The sequence below is a fragment of the Melopsittacus undulatus genome, chromosome 5, assembly GCF_012275295.1.
Source record: "Melopsittacus undulatus isolate bMelUnd1 chromosome 5, bMelUnd1.mat.Z, whole genome shotgun sequence".
In the NCBI taxonomy this organism is placed as follows: Eukaryota; Metazoa; Chordata; class Aves; order Psittaciformes; family Psittaculidae; genus Melopsittacus; species Melopsittacus undulatus.
Genome location: NC_047531.1, coordinates 75,779,364 through 75,801,615, shown reverse-complemented (window position 1 = coordinate 75,801,615; position 22,252 = coordinate 75,779,364). Strand labels below are relative to the sequence as shown.

General features: G+C 38.2%; 1 protein-coding gene across 1 annotated transcript in view; it reads left to right on the top strand.

Moving 5' to 3' along the window:
• VWF (von Willebrand factor) overlaps positions 1-19,346 on the top strand; it is a 131,688-nt gene extending 112,342 nt beyond the window's left edge. Inside the window, exons 45-52 of the mRNA XM_034063101.1 lie at positions 1,084-1,267; positions 2,129-2,169; positions 7,561-7,677; positions 10,574-10,672; positions 12,036-12,164; positions 13,843-13,882; positions 17,793-17,890; positions 19,028-19,346. Of these exons, the coding sequence (XP_033918992.1) occupies positions 1,084-1,267; positions 2,129-2,169; positions 7,561-7,677; positions 10,574-10,672; positions 12,036-12,164; positions 13,843-13,882; positions 17,793-17,890; positions 19,028-19,216 (897 nt within the window). The 3' untranslated portion in view covers positions 19,217-19,346. The remainder of the gene's footprint in view (positions 1-1,083; positions 1,268-2,128; positions 2,170-7,560; positions 7,678-10,573; positions 10,673-12,035; positions 12,165-13,842; positions 13,883-17,792; positions 17,891-19,027) is intronic.
• Positions 19,347-22,252: the final 2,906 nt, after the last annotated feature.

Here is a 22,252-nt window from a genome sequence, read left to right as displayed (position 1 = left end):
TTTCTTCCCTGTTGTTCTTTATAAAATGTCTGCATTTTCAGCTACCTCTCATGTTCTCATATTAATATTATTTTTTAATTGCTTCTTTTACAAAGGCAGTCTGTGCACTCTTTTAAAAAATGTTAATAGATCATTTTGCAGCCTGCCTCTTCCTGCTTTTTCCAAGGGAGTATCTTAATGTGGATTAGTATTCTTTTCAGCTTTGCAAAACAAGTCTTCAGAAGGCTCATTTGAATGTCCCAATGTGTCTTACTGATTTCTTTTGTACTGACAGAGTAATAAATGCTTATACTCTGCTACCTCTCTCTTGCTGTGTCCTCTTTCAACTCCTGTCATTAACAATGAAGTAAGTGTATAACATGAGAAGTATGAACACATGAAAATATTCCCAAACTTTCTGAGCAAAAATATTTGATTTTACTGGACTTTGAGATCTGATTTTCACTTTCACTGTTCTTGAAGTGTATTCAGAATGTTAACAGTGGAGGCATACAGCTGCAAAGTAGTGATTAGGTCTTCCCGGTGCTGAATTGTTACAGCATCTTCTTTCTGGCCTGTAGTGATGTCTCTTCCTATAATGATGCTTGAAAATCCCACGTTGTCTGACCCATGGGCCATTATAATCACTAGGACTGTCAACAGGTTCCAGTCTCTTCTACATTTGCAAGTATTTTCTGGTGCAGAGCCTATTGCCAAAGCCTCCTTTGGGCTGACTAGAGCTGACTCAAAGCAGGTTCCAGCAGAAAGAGGACCAGCAAAGAGGTGCAGCCAGCTACTGGGTAACAAATGTAGATTTAAATCTTTCTAGGAGTGCTGTTTCTTCTTTACATGTTATTTCACTTGTCCCTTTATTCTTAACCTTAAGGATACTCCTGTAGCTCCTATGCTCTACAAAATAAGCAGCAGACTGTTCTATAAACTGATTGTTGCAGTGAGGGTTTGTGGAGAACTGTTGAGTGACAGACTGTTCCTGATACAGTAAATGTGCAAACCAGCATGCTTGCAAATAACCTGTGGTGGTCTTCCCTCTATGAAGTGGCACAAATACGGCTATCTATAATTAGTTCTATGACTTCCCATCAGGTTGGCACAGAATGGCGATCCCCCTTCAACCATTGCATTGTCAATGAATGTGTCCGGGTGAACAATGAGGTTTTTGTGCAGCAAAAGAATATTTCTTGCTCTCAAATGGATGTGCCTGACTGTCCAGAGGGAACTGAACTACGGTGTGACCAAGTAATAGATTGCTGTCCTTCCTGCAGATGTGGTAAGGTTTTGTGTATGACAAACGGAATCACTAATCTCATGTGTTGATGTCTTGTTTCTCAACAGCAATTTCCAAAGTGCGTGCTTTGCAAGTATACTACTGCTTTGAAGCTCTCCTGTATAATTTAGACATTGACTACAATAGCACCTGCTGCTATTACTTTCTCTTTCTAGCTGACATTTACTGTCTCTTCTTGAACAAGTTGCAGTTGAAGCTGTTTTGCAGTGCTTCTGAGAGACATACCAGGCTATGTTTCTACAGCTCCAGCCTGCACTTCTTAGCATTTTAAAGAGGTCTTGAGATGCTTTTGTCATAGGAAGTGTCTGCTATGAACATGGAATTTGTTTGCAGCCATGCTGTCTTCTGTGTGTCTTTGAGCATAAGACTGTGGCCATTTCTTAGCACAGACTTTGGTCAGAAGTCCAAATCAGAAGATTTGGCTAATTGGCCTCAGTCTGGGAAGATGCCCAGTTATATTTAATTGACTAGTATATATGCAACCACAGGGTGAGGATCTAGCAGTGGGAGGAGGAGGGGAAATATGCACTGTAACTTGCAGGAAACCTAAGTGCATCTTCTGAGACTGAAAGGCTTGAATCGGAGGGGAAAATTTATATTGTGCCATGTACTTGTTAAAAAACAACTCAGCAAGATATAATTGGAGGTGAAATTAGAAAGAACTATGAACTGTTACCTTTCAAGGTATAACATAAGAGGGCTCAGTTATGCCTTTTTACAGTGAAAGAATCTAAATGTTCTTTGGAATACTAATAAGTCAAAAAAGTATACCTGTGGTTTAATAAATCTTGGTAATGTCATGGTAATGGTAATGTTAAATGGACTCTTATCTTTTTTTTTCAGTACCCCTGAATGGTTGTCCTTTGAATGGCACTATTATTGGGGTAAGATGTGACTCTTTTTATTTGCTGTGATGGTGAGACATTTAGATATAAGAATGAGCTTTTGAAGACCACAAACTTGCCAGAATACACATAAGCATCCAGGGCACTTTTGTCCAGACAAAACCTCTGGAAGTGAGACCTTGGTGTAAGTGGCAAGAGGCTCAGTGTGTATATGTCCAGTTCATGACTCTGCCACAGTCTCCCTATATGACAATAAGTATTTCTGCAAAAGGGACACAGAATGTTTCCTTATTGTCGTGGTTTAAATCCAGCCACACAGTTCATTCACTCACACACCCCCCCCCCCCCCCCCCCCCCCCCCCTTCCTCCCCCCACTCCCAGAGGGATGGGGAGGAGAATCAAAAGAATGGAACTCCCACAGCCTGAGATAAGAACAGTCCGGTAACTAAAGTATAACAGAAATAACTACTGCTACCACCAATAATAATATTAAAGGCAATAACAAGGCAAGGGAAGAGAATACAACACCTCACAACCCGCCGGCTGATACCTCGCCCCCACCCAGCAGTGAATCAGCCCTTCCGGGTAACTCAGTTACATCCTGACGTGCTTTGGTATGGAATACCTCTTTGGTTAGTTTGGGTCAGGTGTCCTCTCTCTGCTTCCTCCTGGCTTCCCCTCCTCCCTGGCAGAGCATGAGGATCAGAAAGTCCTTGGTCAGAATAAACATTTGAGCAGTAACTAGAAACATTGCTGTTATCAATACTGTTCCCAGGCCAAAAGTCCAAGCCACAGCACTGCACCAGCTACTAAGAAGGAGAAAAATGACTGCTACTGCTGAACCCAGGACACTTATCTTGAAAGGAGGCTTAAGAAAAGTTCTTAGAAACTGTGGTAATCTTTGTTGTGCAATGACTTGCAGGCTATCAAATGCACAGGAAACTGTCTGTGAGAGATAATCTCAAATATGACCCTTGCCCACTTCAGGGAAACAAAAACTTCCCACATTCTACCTAGAGGATAACACAGATTAAAAAAGGATGGAGAGTCTTCCTCCACCTGTGTGGAAGGAAGGGTATCCCTCCTTGGCTATTAGCGGGAACAGGAAAGCTGAGCTTCCTCACTGTTTGACCTCTTTTGCCTTTCAAGATCTCTGCTGATATGCCCTCAGAGGAAATTTTTTCTCAACTGCACATTTAATGGATAGATTAAGACATGTTTAACCCAGCCCATGACAGTGGGAATGATGGGAGTTAAGCATCTGATCTCATTTATGCCGAATTTATGTTTGGAGAGCTCTGTCAATTGTCCATTGTTTCCGTAAATCCATATTCTGGCAGCACCTCTAGTGTCAAAGAGCTCAAAATATTCTCATCATTCCCCAGGGAAACAGGTCCTCTTTAGTCATTTAACCTAACTTCTAACCTACATATTCCTGCATTTTCAATGTGTCTTTCTTTCTTTTTCATTTATTTAAAAGATAAGTTTACCCAAATCTGTTTGGACTTTTGAGGTATGGCAGAGAGAACATTTCTCCATCTATTTCTTCTGTGTTTGATTTTTTTCTTAGTTGAAAGGTGTAAATTTATCAGTTTACTAGAGCTCCTGTCATGAGCTCATGTCATTTTTTGGTGGGATTACTTCCCTGTAGAATTAAATCCAGGGAATAATTGTGCCTTTCTTGTCAGAAAACTGGGAGAAAGGCTTTAAAGTGCTAAAATCTAAAATCCTCTTCTTTCTCTTTGATTCCTCTGTTTGTCTCATCTATAGTATGTTGTCAAAACTAGTTGTGGCATTTTATAAGGACCATTCTTGTAGAGAATGTCATGCAGTAAAGTAAACACTAGCTTCTGCCACCTTCTGTTACATAGGATATACATATATATATATATACTCTATGTGGCAAAAAAGTTTCTTTCATGAACAACTAATTTTTTTCTCTTCCAGCAAAATATTTCCCTGATCTGTCAAGTCTTTGTTCTGTTATCAAGTGTTTTAAAATACTTTAAAGCATAAGCAAATTTTGAAATAAAATGTCAGATTGAAGGCAAGATGAGAGGTTCCCATATTTTGCAGACTTAAAATATTTCAGCTTCTACAATATGGAAAAAAAAATCCTATGTTAATAAAATTTTCCCAGCTGAGAATGAATTCAGAAAGTGCTGCAGCTGACAGAAAGCTACATTTTGACTCATTCTAGTTTGCTATCTGGTCATGTATAAAAGCTGTCTCTTTTTTAGTTCCGTGTAATACAGATTTTAAAATGTCTTGTTGTATTTCCTGACAATTAATCATTTTATCAAACACTGCCTGTGCAAGATTTTGAGGGTGTAGGTAGGCCCCAGCTGTTATGTGACTTCTGTGCTCTTGCTGTTGCAAATGTCAAGCATTGCTGAAGTTAGCATTCAGCAACGCAGTCACAAAAATATTTTCTCAGGATGGAAAGTGTGAAATTCGAGTTGAGATATAATCTTAAAAGATTTCTAAACAACATGGCCATTTTGATTTTAGAAAAAGTTTAGCTTATAGTAGGACTTGTCTTAATTACATTTTGTTTTCAATTAGACCAGCTTAATTTAATAAGTTATTATAAGCTTACTAGCATATAATACAGTTTCTTAGCTGTATGTTTGAGAGCTTTTGAGCAGCTGGCGTTACTACAGCCATGTCTTACACTATTCTCTACTTCAATGACTGTTGCAGAGTTCTGGTCAGGAAGGAAGATGTGGTGTCCACAGAAGTTTATACTTCCTGGATTTCAAAACCTTTATTCTGGGTCCTTTAAGAATAGGTTTCAAGTTTCATTTTATATCAAGGGAAAACTTTGCTCCATTAACTCATTCACTAAATAGTTCCAAGTTTTGAGTCTTTTACTGCAGTTCTGTTCACTGACTGGGTTCTTAATCCCTTTACATTTTTGTCTTGTATCTGGTTACCAATATTATATTCCAGTAATTTGGTGTATTGCATTCACTCTGCTGTTCTTAACAATGCTGTGGGCTTTAACTGCAGACTTCCAAGCAGGTGGCTGTATTTACCAAAAGGATTATCTGTATCACTCATCTGTTTTCCCAGGCTTTTACTGAGTGGCATTTTTAAAGGAGATCTGAGTAGATCTGGGCTCTATGCAGGTTAATTTGGTTGCACTGACTAACACAGGGGCAGCAGATGTTGACATTTCATTTAAAGTTAGCCAAGAAGACACATGATAGGTGTATTATAGAAAGGAAAAAAGATGTATCAATCCATTATTTCATTCAGTTCTGTCATGCTAAGCTATGTTTGTTCACAGAAAGCCATTTTTAAAGCCATTTGCATGCTGATCCCTAGATACATTAAATAAATATCATAGAACTAAGCTGTGATGCAAACTTTGGAACAAGGAAAGACCTTCCTCTGAAAGTTCAAAGCCCTTTTGTGTGAGGATTTAGTTTCAACATGTCTCTAGTAAGCCCTAAGTTCCTGCCTGTAATAGTGATTTTGGTATATACTCCACTTTATCTTTTTTGTATTTAATTGGAATGTTATAACTATGAGAAGATCCAATGAGGACATAATTGTAATATCAGCTGTGGCTTTATAAACCCTTTCTTCATGATGTGAAAACCTAAAGCTACTGAAGCATTTTGTGATAAGCATTTACTATTAGAGAGGGCTGGAATTAGTTATGATTATGAAGTTATGATTATGACTGTAAACAGAACAAACTCAACCATATTTTGAAACAGGTCAATATGGTGAGGACATCTCCCAGATTTGGAAGGCTTTTGTGTGGACTTGAACATGCATGTGTGGAGCTACTAATCAGTAAAGTGCTATTAGTGGCAGTGGACTGAATGCCCTTCAGAGGCCTCTAGTGTGTAACAGAACTATTGCTCTAGTGTCTGAATGCTTTCCAATGTTAAGAGTTAAAAAGAAGTCTGGAGTTTTGTATGACATTTGCTATCTGTCCCTCTCCCATAGGAAAACGTTATCAGTGTGTCCTTGTGCCTGCATCTGCTGATGTCTTTTAACCCTCAAAATTAGTGACCTGATATTCACTATAAAATGTTAAACCAAGAAAGTTGACGAGTCCTGTGTTGAGGTATCAAGATGAGTTGCTAAAGGCAGGGATCACCCTGTTAGTATTACTACCTGCATCATGTTGTATGTGGAGGATCTTTTTTTCTAGACCTCCACAAACCAAGAAAAAAGTCATTGCTCATGCTGGTGCATCACTGAGGCCTGAGGACCTCTGTTGTGCTGGAGTGCAGATTAAGAATGTAATTAAAATTCTTTAATAAGAACCTTTATCTTTCAGTGTATATGTCGGAGTGTTGACTCTTAACTATTCATAAATGTATTACCTTTACACTATTACTTTGACCAGCTTCTTACTTTTGCTCCATTTGTTCCATGAGTCTTTACCAGTGTGGCACAATTCCTCTTCCAAGTGAAGTCAACAGGGACATTTTAATGACTTTTGGAGCACAATTTAAAGCTTTTTATAATCTAGCAATATTCAATGTCTGTTTACCTTATTTATTAGGTTTTAGAAGCTCTTTGTGAAAATTCTCAAGGGGACTCCTCCCATTTTATCCCTTCAACCACTGTGAATTGTTATTTTGGGGTTGAAATGAAAGGCTGTACATTTGGGAAGCAGAAGGACTTTGTATTAAGAATTCCTTTCAGTACTAAGAATACAGTTACTAACTCCACATCCTTTTGTTTTCCATTTAATAGTTTGGCATTTTTGCTCTACATTTTAAATGTCATTTTTGTTTGTTTTGGAAAAGCGGTGGGATCCAGCAAACAAGGTGCTCAGGGAATTTGAGTTGCGTGCCAGCTCAGCCACCGCTTTGCTTGCAACTATGAACAAGTTCTGTTCTTCACTCAGTAATCCTGCTTATGGTTTTGTTTATCTTTTCTTAATTTTAATCTTTTAGGCCTCTAGAGAGTCTAAGCAGTATTATTACAGGAACAACAGCAAATAATTTCTGCCCCTGATCTGTGGGTTGCAGTGGCTCAAGAGTAACAAACTTGTTGGCAAACCAATTAACTGCACTTGGGAAAAATGAACTTATTGCAACCACCTATACATGTAGCCAGGATAGCTTTTGACAAAGTCTTTCTCATCACTTTTGCAGATTCTCCTCTTGCTTGCTAACTTTGTAAGCAATGCAGTAAGAAATTCCAGTGCGATTTCCCAGGTTAAGGAATTCTAAAAGGCTTACTTGAAAAATATCCTCATGCTATGCTGTTTATTCTAGAATTATATATGCAAAAATTTGGGTCTTTGGAAAATGAGGGCATTGTTTTTCTGTTTTGCTTTGCAAAGAATTGCAATGCAAGATTTAATGAAAGAGATTTAACCTGGATAAAACTGCTCATTTGTTTGAGTTATGCTGAAGAGACTGTCACTGACTTAACAAAGTGGTTCTAATGTTTCAGCCGTGGAGACGTCTGATGGTGGATCAATGCACAACCTGTCACTGCACCCTCCAGTCAACACCTTCTCTGAGATACACTCTGACATGTACAAAAATAAACTGTGAACCATGTCCAGTGGTAAGTGTGAGTGGTCTGGATATTCTGGTTAAGAATATGTCACATAGGAAGGTCATATTCTTAGTTGTATACAGTTTATATTTTGTACAACTCTGGGACCTGTTGCCTTTACTCAAATTTTTCTGAGGAGTCATGGACCCGTGTTCTTCTTCTCCTGAATTAGACTACATATACCAAATGTGATCTAAATTCACAGTGTGTGAAAGGTAATGTTCCATAGTACTCAGGTCCACAGGCATTTTTATTTGTGCATTTTAGACTACTTACCTTTAGGGCGAAATAATGTTTGGCAAATCATTTACAACAGGAACTGCTGTGTCTCCCTTTCTATCTGTCCCTCTGGGGACCAGCAGCTTAGCCAGATCTCTACTTCAGAGCTTTCCTACCACTATTCTAAATTGTCTAATAGCTGGGCTCACTAACATTTCTGTCTGCTTCCCAGGCATACCTTAGGTGATTTAAGGTGATTGACCCCTCCAGTTCCATGGGCCTTTTTGATGTCTTTGCTGAGGCTTTGCTGCCATCTTCTGAAAGGAATGAACTTGGCTGCGAAAGAGGCAAATAGCATCCATTTGTACTCTACTGCCCAGCTGCATGACCAGAGTTCCTGACTAGTTCTGTTCAATCACGTAGTTTTCTTTCTTAACACCAATACCTCAAATGGAAGGGGACTTAAGCAAGCTGCAGAGGCTGGCTTAATCTCCTTTTGTCAGAAAAAACACAGATCAGCAGCTAAGTTTCACAGAAAAAAGGCTTAAATGCCCTTTCTTCTTCTGCCTTACCTTGGATAAAGAAAGGAGCCCAATGGGCCCAACCAAATTAGGGGCCTGTGCAAGTGGTGGCCATTGTGCCAAAAAGTCATGTCTCTAACATGATGATATGGGATTTCCAGTTGAAATCCAGCAGAAGCAAACATTGATAGGGTTCCTGCAAAAAAGAGGTGGAAAGTTTTTGATGAGTCCAGTTTTCAATCCCTAAGTAGAACCGGAAAGGACAATGTAGTTCTGGACCCTAATATTACCCTTCCTGTAGGTATGATTACAGACACTGTCTCTGAAAGGAAAATAAATGGCCAAGCTCAGTGCTGAGCATCTTCCTCATTGCCACAAAATATAACCTGGCAGATAAATGGAAAAAAACCCAGATACAGTAGAATGAATCTGTGGCCAGAAACATGTGTGCATATGCACATTCCCATATAAAAATGTACAGACATCAGTTCTTGCTTTTCAATGCAAGAAGTCAACTGTAGAAATTAAAGGTAGAAGAAACAATAAAATACATGTTAAAAAGTGGGGAAACATTCCTCTCCTGCTTCTTTCACCACTCACACAGTTCCCAAACAACTTTCCCCTACCTGACCCGAAAATACACATTAAACAAACAGTCCTGAGGAAAGGGCAATTTCCAGTTGGGCTCATTAAGCACTGTGAAGTTGTGTTTAGGAGATGTGCAGCTACCCAAGGGAGATGGCAAGTCTAGGTGTTTGTAGCCACTTTAATGAATCTGTGGAGCTTGAGGGGAGAAAAATATCAAATAACATACAGAATGTCTTCATCACCCTAAGGCCAGTGGGATTCACACACATACGTGGGGTCTTTCCTGTCTCAGAGTCACTTATTTCATGGTATGCCCAGATTAAAAGAGATGTCTTCATAATGGATAAAATCATGAGTTAAGGGTATATATACCCTTGAAGGAGCACCTGCTTTCTACTGGATGCTGAAGCTGTGAAAATAAATGCACTGGCAACTGAAATGCAGCCAACTGCAACATATTCTGCTTATCAGGGTAATTTGTTTTGGTCATTTTAAGACCTACTTTAGGTGCTTACATTTTTGCTAGAAGAGCAAGTTCACCTAAATAACAATGAACTATGTTTTCTTCCAGTGATTTAATAATAACCCCCCACCCTCCACAAATTCTTTTTCTATAAAAAACATATGGATAACATGCATGCCTTCACTCAACCAGAGTGTTTGTTGTCTTAAAAATGTTCAGCTCATCATAAGCAGCTGTTGGTTATGTGTAGCAGCTGGAGACATTACTGTGGGACACTTCGTGTGTTAGCTTAGTTCCTTTCTGATTTTTATTTTCTATTATCTACCCTATACCTTTCTTCGTCTCCATCTAGTGCTGCTCATTCTCCCGTACATCTTTTGCTACCAGTGTTTTTGACTTTCTATGCCATTTTTGGGCTTCATTATTCCTCTTTTCTTTCTTTGTCTCCTTTTTATTTTATTCCATCATACTCTCTCTGCTGCTTTTCTTACTTCCTTATTTTATCAAGCCATTTTCTTTTTTTTTCCCACAGTCCAGATTTTCCACCTCAGCCTTATTCTCCCTATTCCCTGCCTGCTGCTTACTGACCATCTTATCCTTTTCTCCTAGTTCAAGCACTTTAAGCTGCTTTTCCAAGTTGCACTGTCTGTTATTCATTAGCTTTACAAAGAAGCTCCTGCACACCACAAATGCAAACTGTAGTTCTTTCAAAACATTATAGTAAGCTTCTTACCGTCTCCTATTGTCATGTGTTGTTTAGTGGACCTGACCTTGCAACTGTTATAGTCAAAGAATATTGAATTTAGTGGTCACAGGAAACTCTTTATACTTGGGAATAAATTTCCCTCCCTACTGTATAATAAAACACTACAAAGACTTATACTAGCCTTTAAAAAAAACAGCTCCCCTAAGTATGCAGCTAACTAGATTAAACTAGTCTTGTCCTACTGTTAAAAAAGCTAGAGATCACTTTGTCCATTGAATTAAAACAACAAAAACAAACAAAAACTCCCCCAAAACCCCAAAATCAAAACCTAGAATTTCTCTTGAAGTAACTGCTAGGAAGCATGTTTAGGACAAAATAAAACCAGAAAAAATGTCCTTTACCTCGTAGAATTACAGAAGGCAGGAAATCTCTGGCTCTTGCTGTGGAAAATGTGTGCCAACATCATGTGGCATCAGGCTGAGAGATGGAAGGCTTAAATACCTTCAGGTAAGTTTTAAGCACTTTTGTTTATATGTAGATGTAGCACAGACTTTTGGTGAGCCCAAGGAAAAGGCATTTTTTCCTCTTTTTTGGTTCTAGGGGGACATTCTAGATGTACCTGCAAGCGTGAATATCATCCAGGAGCTTTAACTGAAATATGAGCTCAAACAACTACCTAGAGGAAATTAAAAACCTCATTTTAAACAAGAAATTTATAATTAAAGTTGCAAATATGAATGTTGAAAAATCCTTCTAGCATATAGGCTCTTAAACAGTCATGGATATTTTTCTGGTCAAAACCCATCAGTTTGCCTGCTGTATATAATAGTATATAACTTTTTCTTTTATTCCATTCCTGAGCTAAGTTTTAGATGGGGAGAGTGTGGGAGGAGCAACGAAACTGATGAAGGGTCTAGAGAACAAGGAGCAGCTGAAGGAACTGGGGTTGTTTAATGATTCTCAGGGGAGATCTCATTGCTCCCTATGACTATCTGAAAGGAGGTTGTAGGGAGGTGGGAATTGGTTTCTTCTCCCAAGCAACAAGTGATAGGAGAAGAGGAAATGGCCTCAAGCTCCGCCAGGAGAGGTTTAGATTGTGTATCAGGAACAATTTATTTGCCAAGAGAGCTATCAAGCACTGAACACAGCCTGCCCAGGTTGAATCACCCATCCCTAGAGGTATTTAAAAGACTTTCAGATGTGGTGCTTAGATACATGGTTTAATGATGGAGTTGGTGGTGTCAGGTCTAAGGTTGGACTTCATGATCTTGAAGGTCTTTTCCAACTTAAATGATTCTATGTGATGGTAGTGGGGATTTTTTAAATTATTAAATTAAATACGTATTTATATAAATACGTATATATATATAAATATATATATATTTATATATATATAAATATATATAAATATTAATAATACGTATTTAATTTAATAATTTTAAAAATTAATAATTTATTAAATTACTATATATAAATTTAATATAAATTTAATAATTTAATAAATTATTAAAAAAATACGTATTTTTTAAAGAAGCTCGCAACTCAGCCAGCTCTTTAAAAGGTGATTCATAGATTCTCACTTAAAACACGCTTCTTTTGTAAGTTAATGGAGTTTTTTCCCTGTTAAGAGCTGAAAAAGTCAGGTTTTGGCAGCTGTGACTGAGCTGTAATAAATTTGGCTAGAAAATAGAAGATGATGACTTTGTTGACAAAAAATTCTGCTTAGTGTATATTTCCATATTTTACAAACTTCACCATCACAGTACCTTAATTGAAATATCAGTAAAGGAATAGTCAGGTTGTACATTTTTCTGAAAACTTCCTGTCCTATGTTGTTTCTCTGTGAAGCTAACAGTCCTTATCTTTACAGCCAAATGAATCACTTCAGGATGGCTGTGATAGTCACTCCTGTAAAGTAAATGAGAAAGGGGAATTTATCTGGGAAAGGAGAATCACCGGCTGTCCTCCATTTGATTCCAGAAGATGTTTGGCTGAAGGAGTAAGTAGTGAAACAGGTCCCATTTCCAGATTTCCTAATAGATGCTGTCATGTTTATGTTTCTCTATATCGGTACCTTATTTGTATTAGGGTGGGAAACCCCAACCCTCTCCCAGCACCTTGGCTAAACTGAATTTGAACCTTCTTTGAAATTCAGAAAAATTTAAGGTTTTTTTTTTATTTTAAAATATATGCTGGGTTTATATAGGACTGTACTGGAGGGGGGATGCTGAGCTTGCAGTAATTCTGTTCCATGTGAAACAGCAAACATATGAAACTGTTTATTCTAACAAGTTTTTCAGTTTGGTATCCAGAGTAAAACTGTGTGCATAATTACACAAACTGAGAAAACAGTTGGATCACCCCCTTGTTTTCTATGAATATGCATATGACATGCTGAGATGTTTTTCTCTACCCTCCTATGAGGTTAGGGAAAGGAATTTTTATAGTGCTGTAGAACTAAGAGCTCAAACTTCCACATTTGCAGTTGTTTGGTATAATAACACATCCATCCATCCTTCCTGTGATTTGAGGTTAGCCGTACAGCAAGAAACAGCGCATGTTGGGGTGTGGGACGTGGGGGCCTGCTTTTGCTCATCTAGCATCACACAGATGTTTATTTCCACCTGTCCCCATTTTCTTCAGCATGGCAGAAAGTAGGAAACCTTCAACAAAGCTTGTGCCCAAACCTCTCTCTGCATACACAATGGAGGATTTTGTATGAATAACACAGGAATAAAGCTCCTACAGTGCATTTCTTTGTGAAATCACTATAGCACACACAGTTTTGTTATACAAACAAGTATTTAGAAAAATGCTGGGTTATGTTACAAGCTTCAGGTTATTATCATATTCTAAAGGTCTTAAATGAAAATCAAAGAAGAATAGATTACTTTTTAACCAGAACTTCCTAAACCACATTTATTCTCCTCCCATCCAAAACCCAGAACTATTTCAGCTATAAAGTTAGTGGGTTTCATCTAGTTACAGATGGAGAGTTTAGGGGGTTTAATTAAAAGTCTCTAAGGTTCAGGTGTTTAGTGCGACAATGGCATCACCTTGCAGTATAAATATTTCTCAGTTTTCAGCAATTTTCCACCATACATATATTTCTGAGAATTATTTTCTATGTGGTAGTAATGAAACCAACAAAAAACTTTTTTGACTGTTAAAACTTATTTGACAGATATGAAATTTTATGATGATTTGCCTGTACATTTTTGTCTGTTGTGGAACAGGCATGCTTTCATCTATATTGCTAAAAATATCAAAAGGGACTTTTTAAATTCCTTCATTAAACAGATATAAGACTTGAATGCTATTGAGTTTATCACTCTGGTTTCCAGAAATTTATTTGTATGCAGTATCTTTACTTCAGAAAGCTCCTAATGTAAGGGGATAGCAATATTTTCAGATATTGAACTTGATAATATGGTCAATTATTTCTAATCGGCTATCAACAAGTATAATGGCAAGTTCAAAATCTTAAAATGCGTAATTACAAATAGATGATAATTACTAATTAGGTGATTACTAATGCCAGTTTCCATTTTTGTAAAATATAGAAATACAATTTTCTTGCTTAATACCCTATGTTAAATATCCTTTTATATTTTTCCAGCAGAAGAAATATGCATAACTTGTGCCAAAATAGAAATTTTCTTTTTCTATTGTTTTAGGGCAGAATTGCAAAAATTGGCAATACCTGCTGCGACACGTGTAAGTAAATAAGCCAAAAGTTTTGTATGCAAACTGTAGAGAATGTAAGCTACTGAGTGAGAAGCTACATTTTGCATAAGATGCAGGTTAATGAAAAGGAGTTTAGCAATGTGATTAAAATAAACTATCAAACAAGTCCACCCTCTGATTGGGATACCCTGTCATGTTTTGTCCCCCAGAACATGTGTTTTGACAGTATTCACAAGTGCTTAGAGAGAAATAGATACTCTTTACATTTTATGCAGATGTTAATTATGAATGTTTTATTTTATTGTTCATCTAAACATAACAGGACCAGTATTGCACACACAGGTTGACAGGCCACGTAACCTGATACTGAATATGAGAGGCAACCACTTCATGAATAATCAATCAACTTAAAATGAATTTAGCAAAAAAACCCTGGTGACAGTAATGTAATTATGGTTGGATTTTGCTGTTGTAATCATCAAAAAATGGTACAGAAGATCTTGTCAAATGTGCATTCCTATTGAACAGCCTGACTGCATCTTAAATTTGGCAGTGTAGGAGTCAGAAACTCTTAATTTCATGCATCATTGTATAGATAATCCAAATGTCACCCAAGCTGTGACAGGAAGGGTTTGCTTACATGAGGAAGGATTGCAGGGTTGGGTTCTCATTTCTAAGATGAATCTCTGATGCTTTTGTGAGCAGACAACCTCTCAGTTTTCTCTCATGTAAGTAAAACATTAATAATACTGTAGCTCATTTAGAAAAGGCTGATATTCTCTTTTAAGGTCAGAATATCAACATCTTGCCTGTGTTCTGTTATGACCTTTTTTCTTTTTTTCTTCCTTTTTTTTTTTTTCTCCTTCTCTTTATACATATGCTAATAAATAAAAGATGGCCAGCATAGCAGCCCATCACCACACTGGCACAGGAACTGCTGTAATAATACCCGTGATGAAGGATGTTAACTCCTACAGAGTTTGCAGCCTTTGCCTGTCTGTATAGTCACTGAGTCCAGCTTAAAAAATAGAAGTCAGAAAGCTATTAAGATAGATGTCATGAGATGGCTCACACAGGTAATTTAGTTAAGAGAGCATTAATCTACCAGGCTTCAAGTAAGGTATACTCAATATTATTTATTAAAAAAACACAGATTTTAAGATTTAAAAGACTGGATGGTGGGCAGGATCTACTAACTGAGAACACTTATCACTACAGTTGGTGAAAGGAGAAACTCAGTTTCATATGAGTACTGCTCAATAAATAATATATATATTAGCAATTATAGTGATGCAAAAGTGATGCCTTCCTGCAGCAGGAAAAGCTAACAGATCTAAGTGAAATATTGCATGCCTAAAAATGCTCATATTATATGGGCTTTCAAATCATTATTCCCATTGATGTTCACTTGGATATAGCTCAAAACTGAAAAGTCCCATGTGACAGCACAGTCATGTTCCTATTTGCTTTTCTACTCGGGGCCCTTCATAATGTAAAAGCCAACATACTGCATTCAGCCTGCTAGCCATGAGTTATCAGTTGAAGTACTGTGATTAACACATAGCTTTGAATCAAAAACATGTAGGTACCAAACTCTCTTTCCTGGGTATTTGTATCTTTCTATTAGGGTACTCAGTAGCAACATGCAGTCTATTACATACTTTACAGGGAATACCAAGGCTTGGCAAAACTACTGTAAAACCAGAATAATTATTCTTAAAAATCAAATAAGAGAATAATTAATTTCTCATGGACACAGAGACTCCGATATAGGTTACATTCCTTCCCAGGTCTTGAGTGAGTTAGCCTTTTAGACAACTCAGTACCATAAAGAACTGGGCTAAGAACTTTGAACTTGTTCTCACAAGTTTAAGGCACAGTTCAGGGTGATGCCTTTGGTTCAGTAGTGTCCAACAAAGCTTTGAGTAAAGATTGTTTGAGAAGCCATTTGCTCTTTCTATGTTATGCTCTGGCAATTGGAGTTAGTGTGTCTGGAGGCATTGGTCCAGGTTTTAACTACATAGGTACACATAAGCAAACAGGCTTATTTTCTCATTGGATTTCTGTGGTACTAGCAAAGGACTTGGTTATTTTCCCACTTAACAAAGAAGTTGCATCTCTTCTTCTCACCTCTTTTCTCTGTTCATCTCAGCTGCATGCTTCATTGTTACAAGCACTTGCCTTTGCAAAGGAGGCACAGTCTACAAAATAAGGTAAATCAGAGCAGTAAAGTAACTGGAGAACAAGTTGATAAGTCAGGACCAAGAAGGTGATAAAGCTGCATTGAATTATTTTGTTTGGACTTTTCAAACGTGTGGACACAATTGTGTAATCCTTCCAGGTGGACAAGTTTTTTCAACTGAAGTGATAAAATCATTCAGAGAGAACTGGCAGTTCCAGCCCTGGAGCCAGAAATACTTTTCAAGCTTTTTTTAATATGAAATGTAAAGCCTTAACGAGGCACTGAGCCAGTTTGGTACTGACATTCCAGTGGAAAAGGTATTGAAAGCTATGTTTGCTGCTAGGAAGATGTATAGATTTCTGTTCAATTTATGTATCTACTTAGTTGTGCATTTGGCCAGTTGAATTCCTTCAGTTCTCTGAAAAGAAAGAAAACAAAGCTGTTGTGTAGTACATGAAAAATAGTTCAGTATTCTGGTAAATACAGAAATTCCACTGGTTAGCTAGAAATAAGTAAAAGTAGGAGCCTTTATACAGAGGCATAGTGCTCTGTTGACACTACAAAGAGATGTTTGCAGTGCATAAAATATTAACTTAAAAAAGCATTAGCTCCTTCATAAGTCTTTAGATGTGGACCAAAACAGTCAAGAGTGTTCAGAACATAATATTCTGGACTATTCCATATTTAAACAGGTCAATTACAAGATTCCCTTTGAAACTGGAGGAGCAGTCACTGTCAGCTACTGCAGTTAACAGATCATAGCAAATCAACCTCACTTCACAAAGACAGATCAGCAGATTCCCCGAGCTTGCACCCTGCACACATAACAAATCCAGACCTACCCCCTCTTCTGTGCATTTCTCATTTGATGGAAAAAACACAGCGAGAATTTACCTAACACTAAGACCAAAAGTACTGGAAAACAAGTGTCAGATTTTTTCATTCACAGTCTTCACATACATACAAAGTAAACTGAGTAAACTGGCACACACAATGAGCATTTACATTTCCATCCTGATAACTGGCTGTGCAGAATCAAGGTTCTTAGTGGTCTTAGGTGCTTACTCTGTCCAGTAAATGGTTCTGCATCCCTGCTGACCTAGACTTATGTGCCCTATGACCTGTGGTCCAGTTCCACTTTCTGGCAGTTATACCTCCATACATGTGTATCCACACAGAACAGAAAGTCCATCACCCAGGACAAGTAGTTAGAAATAGAGTTTAATATGAAAGACAGAACAAGCTGCAAATCAAATGTAGGACATTGTCAGGCAAAAGTATGGATCAGCAGCTGTTTAACATGCAACCAGCCCACTGTATACTTTTATACGTCCATTTTCCCATGCTTGTTCCATGTGAAATCACTTTAATCCCTTTAATCTCCCACCTTTGATCTCTTCCCTAAAAATCCCAATGGCAAAATACTCTTCCCTAGCATCTCATAAAAAGTCCCACACAGTTCTGAAGGCAGTGACCTGCCTCAGTCTGTAAGGTAATCCAGAGAACTGCATCTTCATCTTGAAGGGCATCATCCCAAAACAATTGGATCTCTCTCCTGTGACAGCCCAGGAACAGCCAGATCAGGGTGCACTGTTTCTCTGATTAGGTTATTTGGGTTTCCATGTACATTATCTTTTTCCTGTACACAACAGCAATTTCAGTAATAAGGGGAAGGGAAGTGAAAAAAAATCCCCCAAACCAGTTGTCAGCACTGTCAAATGCTTTGTTTCTTTTCTTTTTTTTTTTTTAACTTGGTAGGTGTGGAAGTGGAATGTCGACCAGTAAGTACCAGGCTGCAGTATGGTAATATCAATGGATGTGTGGCTGATAAAGAAGTGCCTATTTCTCATTGCGAGGTAAATAACAAATACAATCCCCCTGCCCCAAGACCTGCCCTTGCTCCCTTACACTCTTCCACAAGGAAACCTTTGCCTTCTCTATAGCTTCACTTTAGCAAATGGAGTATCACTTTCTGTCCTTCTCACGGATTCACTCAGAGTGTAAATCTCCTTGGCACTTATTTCCTAGAGTAATTTGGTGATGCTGAATTTTCCGTTTAAGCCAGAGTGAAGAAAGTAACATATGTTAGTCACAAAGGCTTTGTTTGTACCACTCTCCTTTGCTTCCATCAGAAATTAATGACTTGAAGTGTCTTTGCTAAGACTTTCTAGATAAAAATTGAATTTTTATCTCAGTATTATTCATATGGTTTTCATATCTGAGTCTACTGTTAAGCACAGTCAGTGTTAAATAGGTATTTAGATGCATGATACTTTAAAAGACATTTAAACTTCAATACTATTGTGAGGCATCCCTGCTCATGGTAGGGGTTCCATGGAACTAGATGATCTTAAGGTCTTTTTCAACCCTAATTATTCTATGGTTGTATGATTTGACTTTTGTGCCCTACAAGCTCTATGACTTCTCTATTAGCCGGAGCACTAAGCTGTTGCTTTCTGCATATCTTGCACATTTCTTCCATAATCAGATTAAAGTTTAATTTCTTGCCCATCATGCTTACACCTTTTAGGACAACTTCCATTTCAAAGAGGAGCATGGCTTCCATTCTGGATGCTCCCATCTCTCAGAGAATGGGAACCAAAGATGACATTTTCTTCCTAGACTGGGTTGTAGCAGGATAGCTGCTTAATCTGAGATAACCAAACTTTGTACAACCCTTGTATACAATCCAAACAGTGGGCATAGAAGAGTGGCAGTCATGAAGATGACCCAGCCTCTTGAGTATTTCTTTTAGTCAACGCAGTAGGCAAAATTAGTCTCTACATTTCCCATGGCTACTGGAAAAAGAATGGGAACAGAGAGAAGAAATACTGATGGCATACATGCCCCAGCTATTCAGATAGTTACTGGGGAAAGAGCCTTCATTTGCTACACAAGTCTTAACAAGTATGAAAACTTCAAGAACAACAGAAACACTTGCCTTCAAACACTTCAAACTTGGTATTTCTTCTTTTTGTTGTTTCTTCATTTAGGGCAAGTGCAGAAGCAATACCAGATACTCTGTTCAGACAGGGAAATGGGAAGACTTGTGCAGCTGCTGTACAGCAACTCAAACAACCGTAGTCACAATTCCCCTCCGGTGTGCTAACGGGACAGTGGTGCAGCATTACATCCCTTCTGCCTCTCAGTGTGAATGCTATTCTCGGAAGTGTACAGACTGAATATTTCCAAGAAGCCCAGTTTTTTAATCTCAAGTTTTATGATGATCATTTTTGCTCTGTAGACACTTTTATCCAGTAGAATCCTGACTAACTGTATCAATGTAGCAAGCAATAAAACTTATTAGCACAAGAGAATATTATTTGATTATTCTTGGGTTGGTTTATAGAAGAGAGATTGCAGATTGTATTGTTTCTCTTCATCTTCACATGGAAAGTAATCCACATTACTATTATTAAAAAAAAAGGCAAATCCACAATGCAGAAACAGAAACAGTTGCTTCTACTGAAAGAGCATATCCCAAACCATTTATCATTGTCTTCAGAGACATTACACTTGCATTCTCCACTTCAGTGACCTCAGTGTGTCACTAAGGTCTCTGGTCTTTTTTCCCCTTCAGTCAGGGAGTACAGTAATTGCGGCATAAGACTTCACAGGAAGTAGATAAAGTTCTTTGTACACAAAACAAAACTGGTTATGGCTCAGGCAACCAAATATCTTTCTACAATGCATATACATGTTCCTCCTGAAGCCAAATGCAAAGAAACTGTGTGACAAGGGCAGGCTGTGTGACTTCTGCAAGTCCCTACTACTTGTGACTGGGGCTGAGACAGCTCTTACCTGTTTACTTCAGCACTTCCACAGACCAACTTGAAGAGAAAGCTCATCAGTACTCTCCCTTATTACCAATGCCAGAACTTCATCTGCTGCATTAGCTACAAAAGTTAGAGTTCTTTCAAATGCGTAATTGTCAGCGGCATGTTTAATTTGGTTACTGCTGCCAGGATAAATTTAGCATGATTTAAATTTCACTTGGTCTGGTCAGGCCATGGAAGATAAAAGATTTTCCAGACGGTTGTTGACCCTGGTGGGATCTGGTGCCAGTCAAGTAGTTTCATAGGGAAGTACTAATTTTTCAAAAGTATGAGAGAAGAAAAACTGTTAATTCCATTTCGTTTTGTGAAAGACAAAAATATTTAAACTTCTTCAAGTAACCTTTGTTAAAATAAAAAAGATAATATATATATATAAATCAGATATATGGGTTTTATTAAAAAAAAAGAAAAATAGCAGCACCCCCAAACTTTCCATATGTTTGTGAATGGAATCATTGAGGCTTAGGTATAGGTTATGGGTGAAACAAAAATAAATCATAGTTTCTTCAACTCTAGCAGAAGTGTTCTTGAACTAGTGAAAAGCATATATGGAAGTTCTGAAGGGTAAGACTGCTCCTGAGAAGCCCAGCAGAAAAGATCAGAATATCAGGTTATTCTTGTGCAGCTTTAAGGCTGCCATCTGTAGAAATGTAAGGCATTTCAGAGGACATTGTCACCACTGCCTCTGGGTCAGAGGGGGGAAGGTTTTGAGGTGAAGAGCTATTACTCCCGACATGAATGCCAATGTCACATGGCTAAACGGGTCAAAACACCTCACCATCTATATGAATGCCTCCCTTTGGGAGCAAACAAATGCTCCCTCTGTGCTTTCAACTAAAAGGCAAGTTGTATTCCTTTTTGAGAGGAGCCAGGCAGTTCTCTGCTGCTTCTCTTTTGCTATTCAGCTATGGATTCAACACATTGAATTGTGGGCCCTTTTTTCCTTTGTTGCTCATTCAAGACATCTCATACTGCTGGACAGTCCTGGTAGAAGTGCAGGCCTTCTGTTTCTTCTGCTATGGGACTACAATAACCCCAGGGAGAGAGACCATGTTTTAATTATCACCAGCCCCACTTACAGCAGTAGATCTCTGTCACCCGGTTTCCTCCATCCTCACTTTAGTTTCTTACTGTAGCTGGCTCTGAATATTAAGCTCTTTGATAGATGGATTTGGGTCAACCAGATAATCAACTGTACAGCAGCTCACCCAAAGCTGCAAATAACCAACTCCTGGAAGTTCCAGAGCAACTTCAATATAAGAGTGGACCAGAGAAAAAGAGTGGATAGTGGGTAAAAGACAATGTCTTCCTCTTCCCTTTGCCATCATTGGACTGCCCCTTATTTGGTGCCCTCACCCAGACTGACCTTTCTTAGCTCATGAAAGCTGACGGGATTGCAGCCTAAGGCTTCACAGCTGCAGACAGGCCTAATCAGATAATTGAATGAGGCAGGCACCAGCTTATAAACATGGGGATGACAGACAGGAGCATCTGCAGGGAGCTACAGTTTTCTGGAACTTCTGAAAAGCAGACACATACAACTTGTATTTTGCACCAGCAACAAAGAGGATGAACAAGCAAGCAAGCATTCCTGCTTTCTTCTCTCCCACCTCAATTAACAAGAAAAAAACTTGTGGATCTAAGTGTATCAAGAAAGAAACAGACTTAAATACATTGGCTTTCAGACTAGAGCAATTAGTATTTTTTCTTAAGAAGCTCCAGATTATTTGTTGGAAAACTGCTTGATTATGGGATCAAACTCATAGCAAAGGTATCTCAGTGGAACTGAAAAATAAGAACTGTATTAATACTTTACACCAGTTCAATATGTCTCATGTGGCTTTTCTTCAACTCCCTTGGTTGTAATTTTGCTTTCAGACATTCATGCCACTGTGTGGACTAAAGTGGGTGCACAATACATCTCATGAGAGCTTATTACTTTTTCTTACAGAATAGAGTTCTGTGAACTTCTGTATGGTCTATATGTTATTATTCAGGCCTGGCTAGTACCTATATATTCCAAGCAAAAAAAAGGCCCTGTTGTGCTCAAGGCTATAAGGAGCTTCTTCCTTGAAAATCCTATCATGGAAACAGAGAAGCAGGAAAGAACAAGAGGAAGGGAATATTATAATACCTCCCTTAACAAATTGATATGTACATAAAGTTTTGGGCTTTACCTGCTGACACATAAGAACCAAACTTTTTCAGCCAGGCTGCCCTAAAAGAGCTGTCTTTTGCGTAAGACTATAGTAGTGCCAGTAAGGCAACGGACTCAGACTTCCTCCATGCAGGTTTTAATGGTGTTTTTCACAGTGCAGTTTCATTTAGTACAATTTAGAAGAATTCTTCCCTGGCAGAAGCGAAGAGCCTAATCAAGCCTAT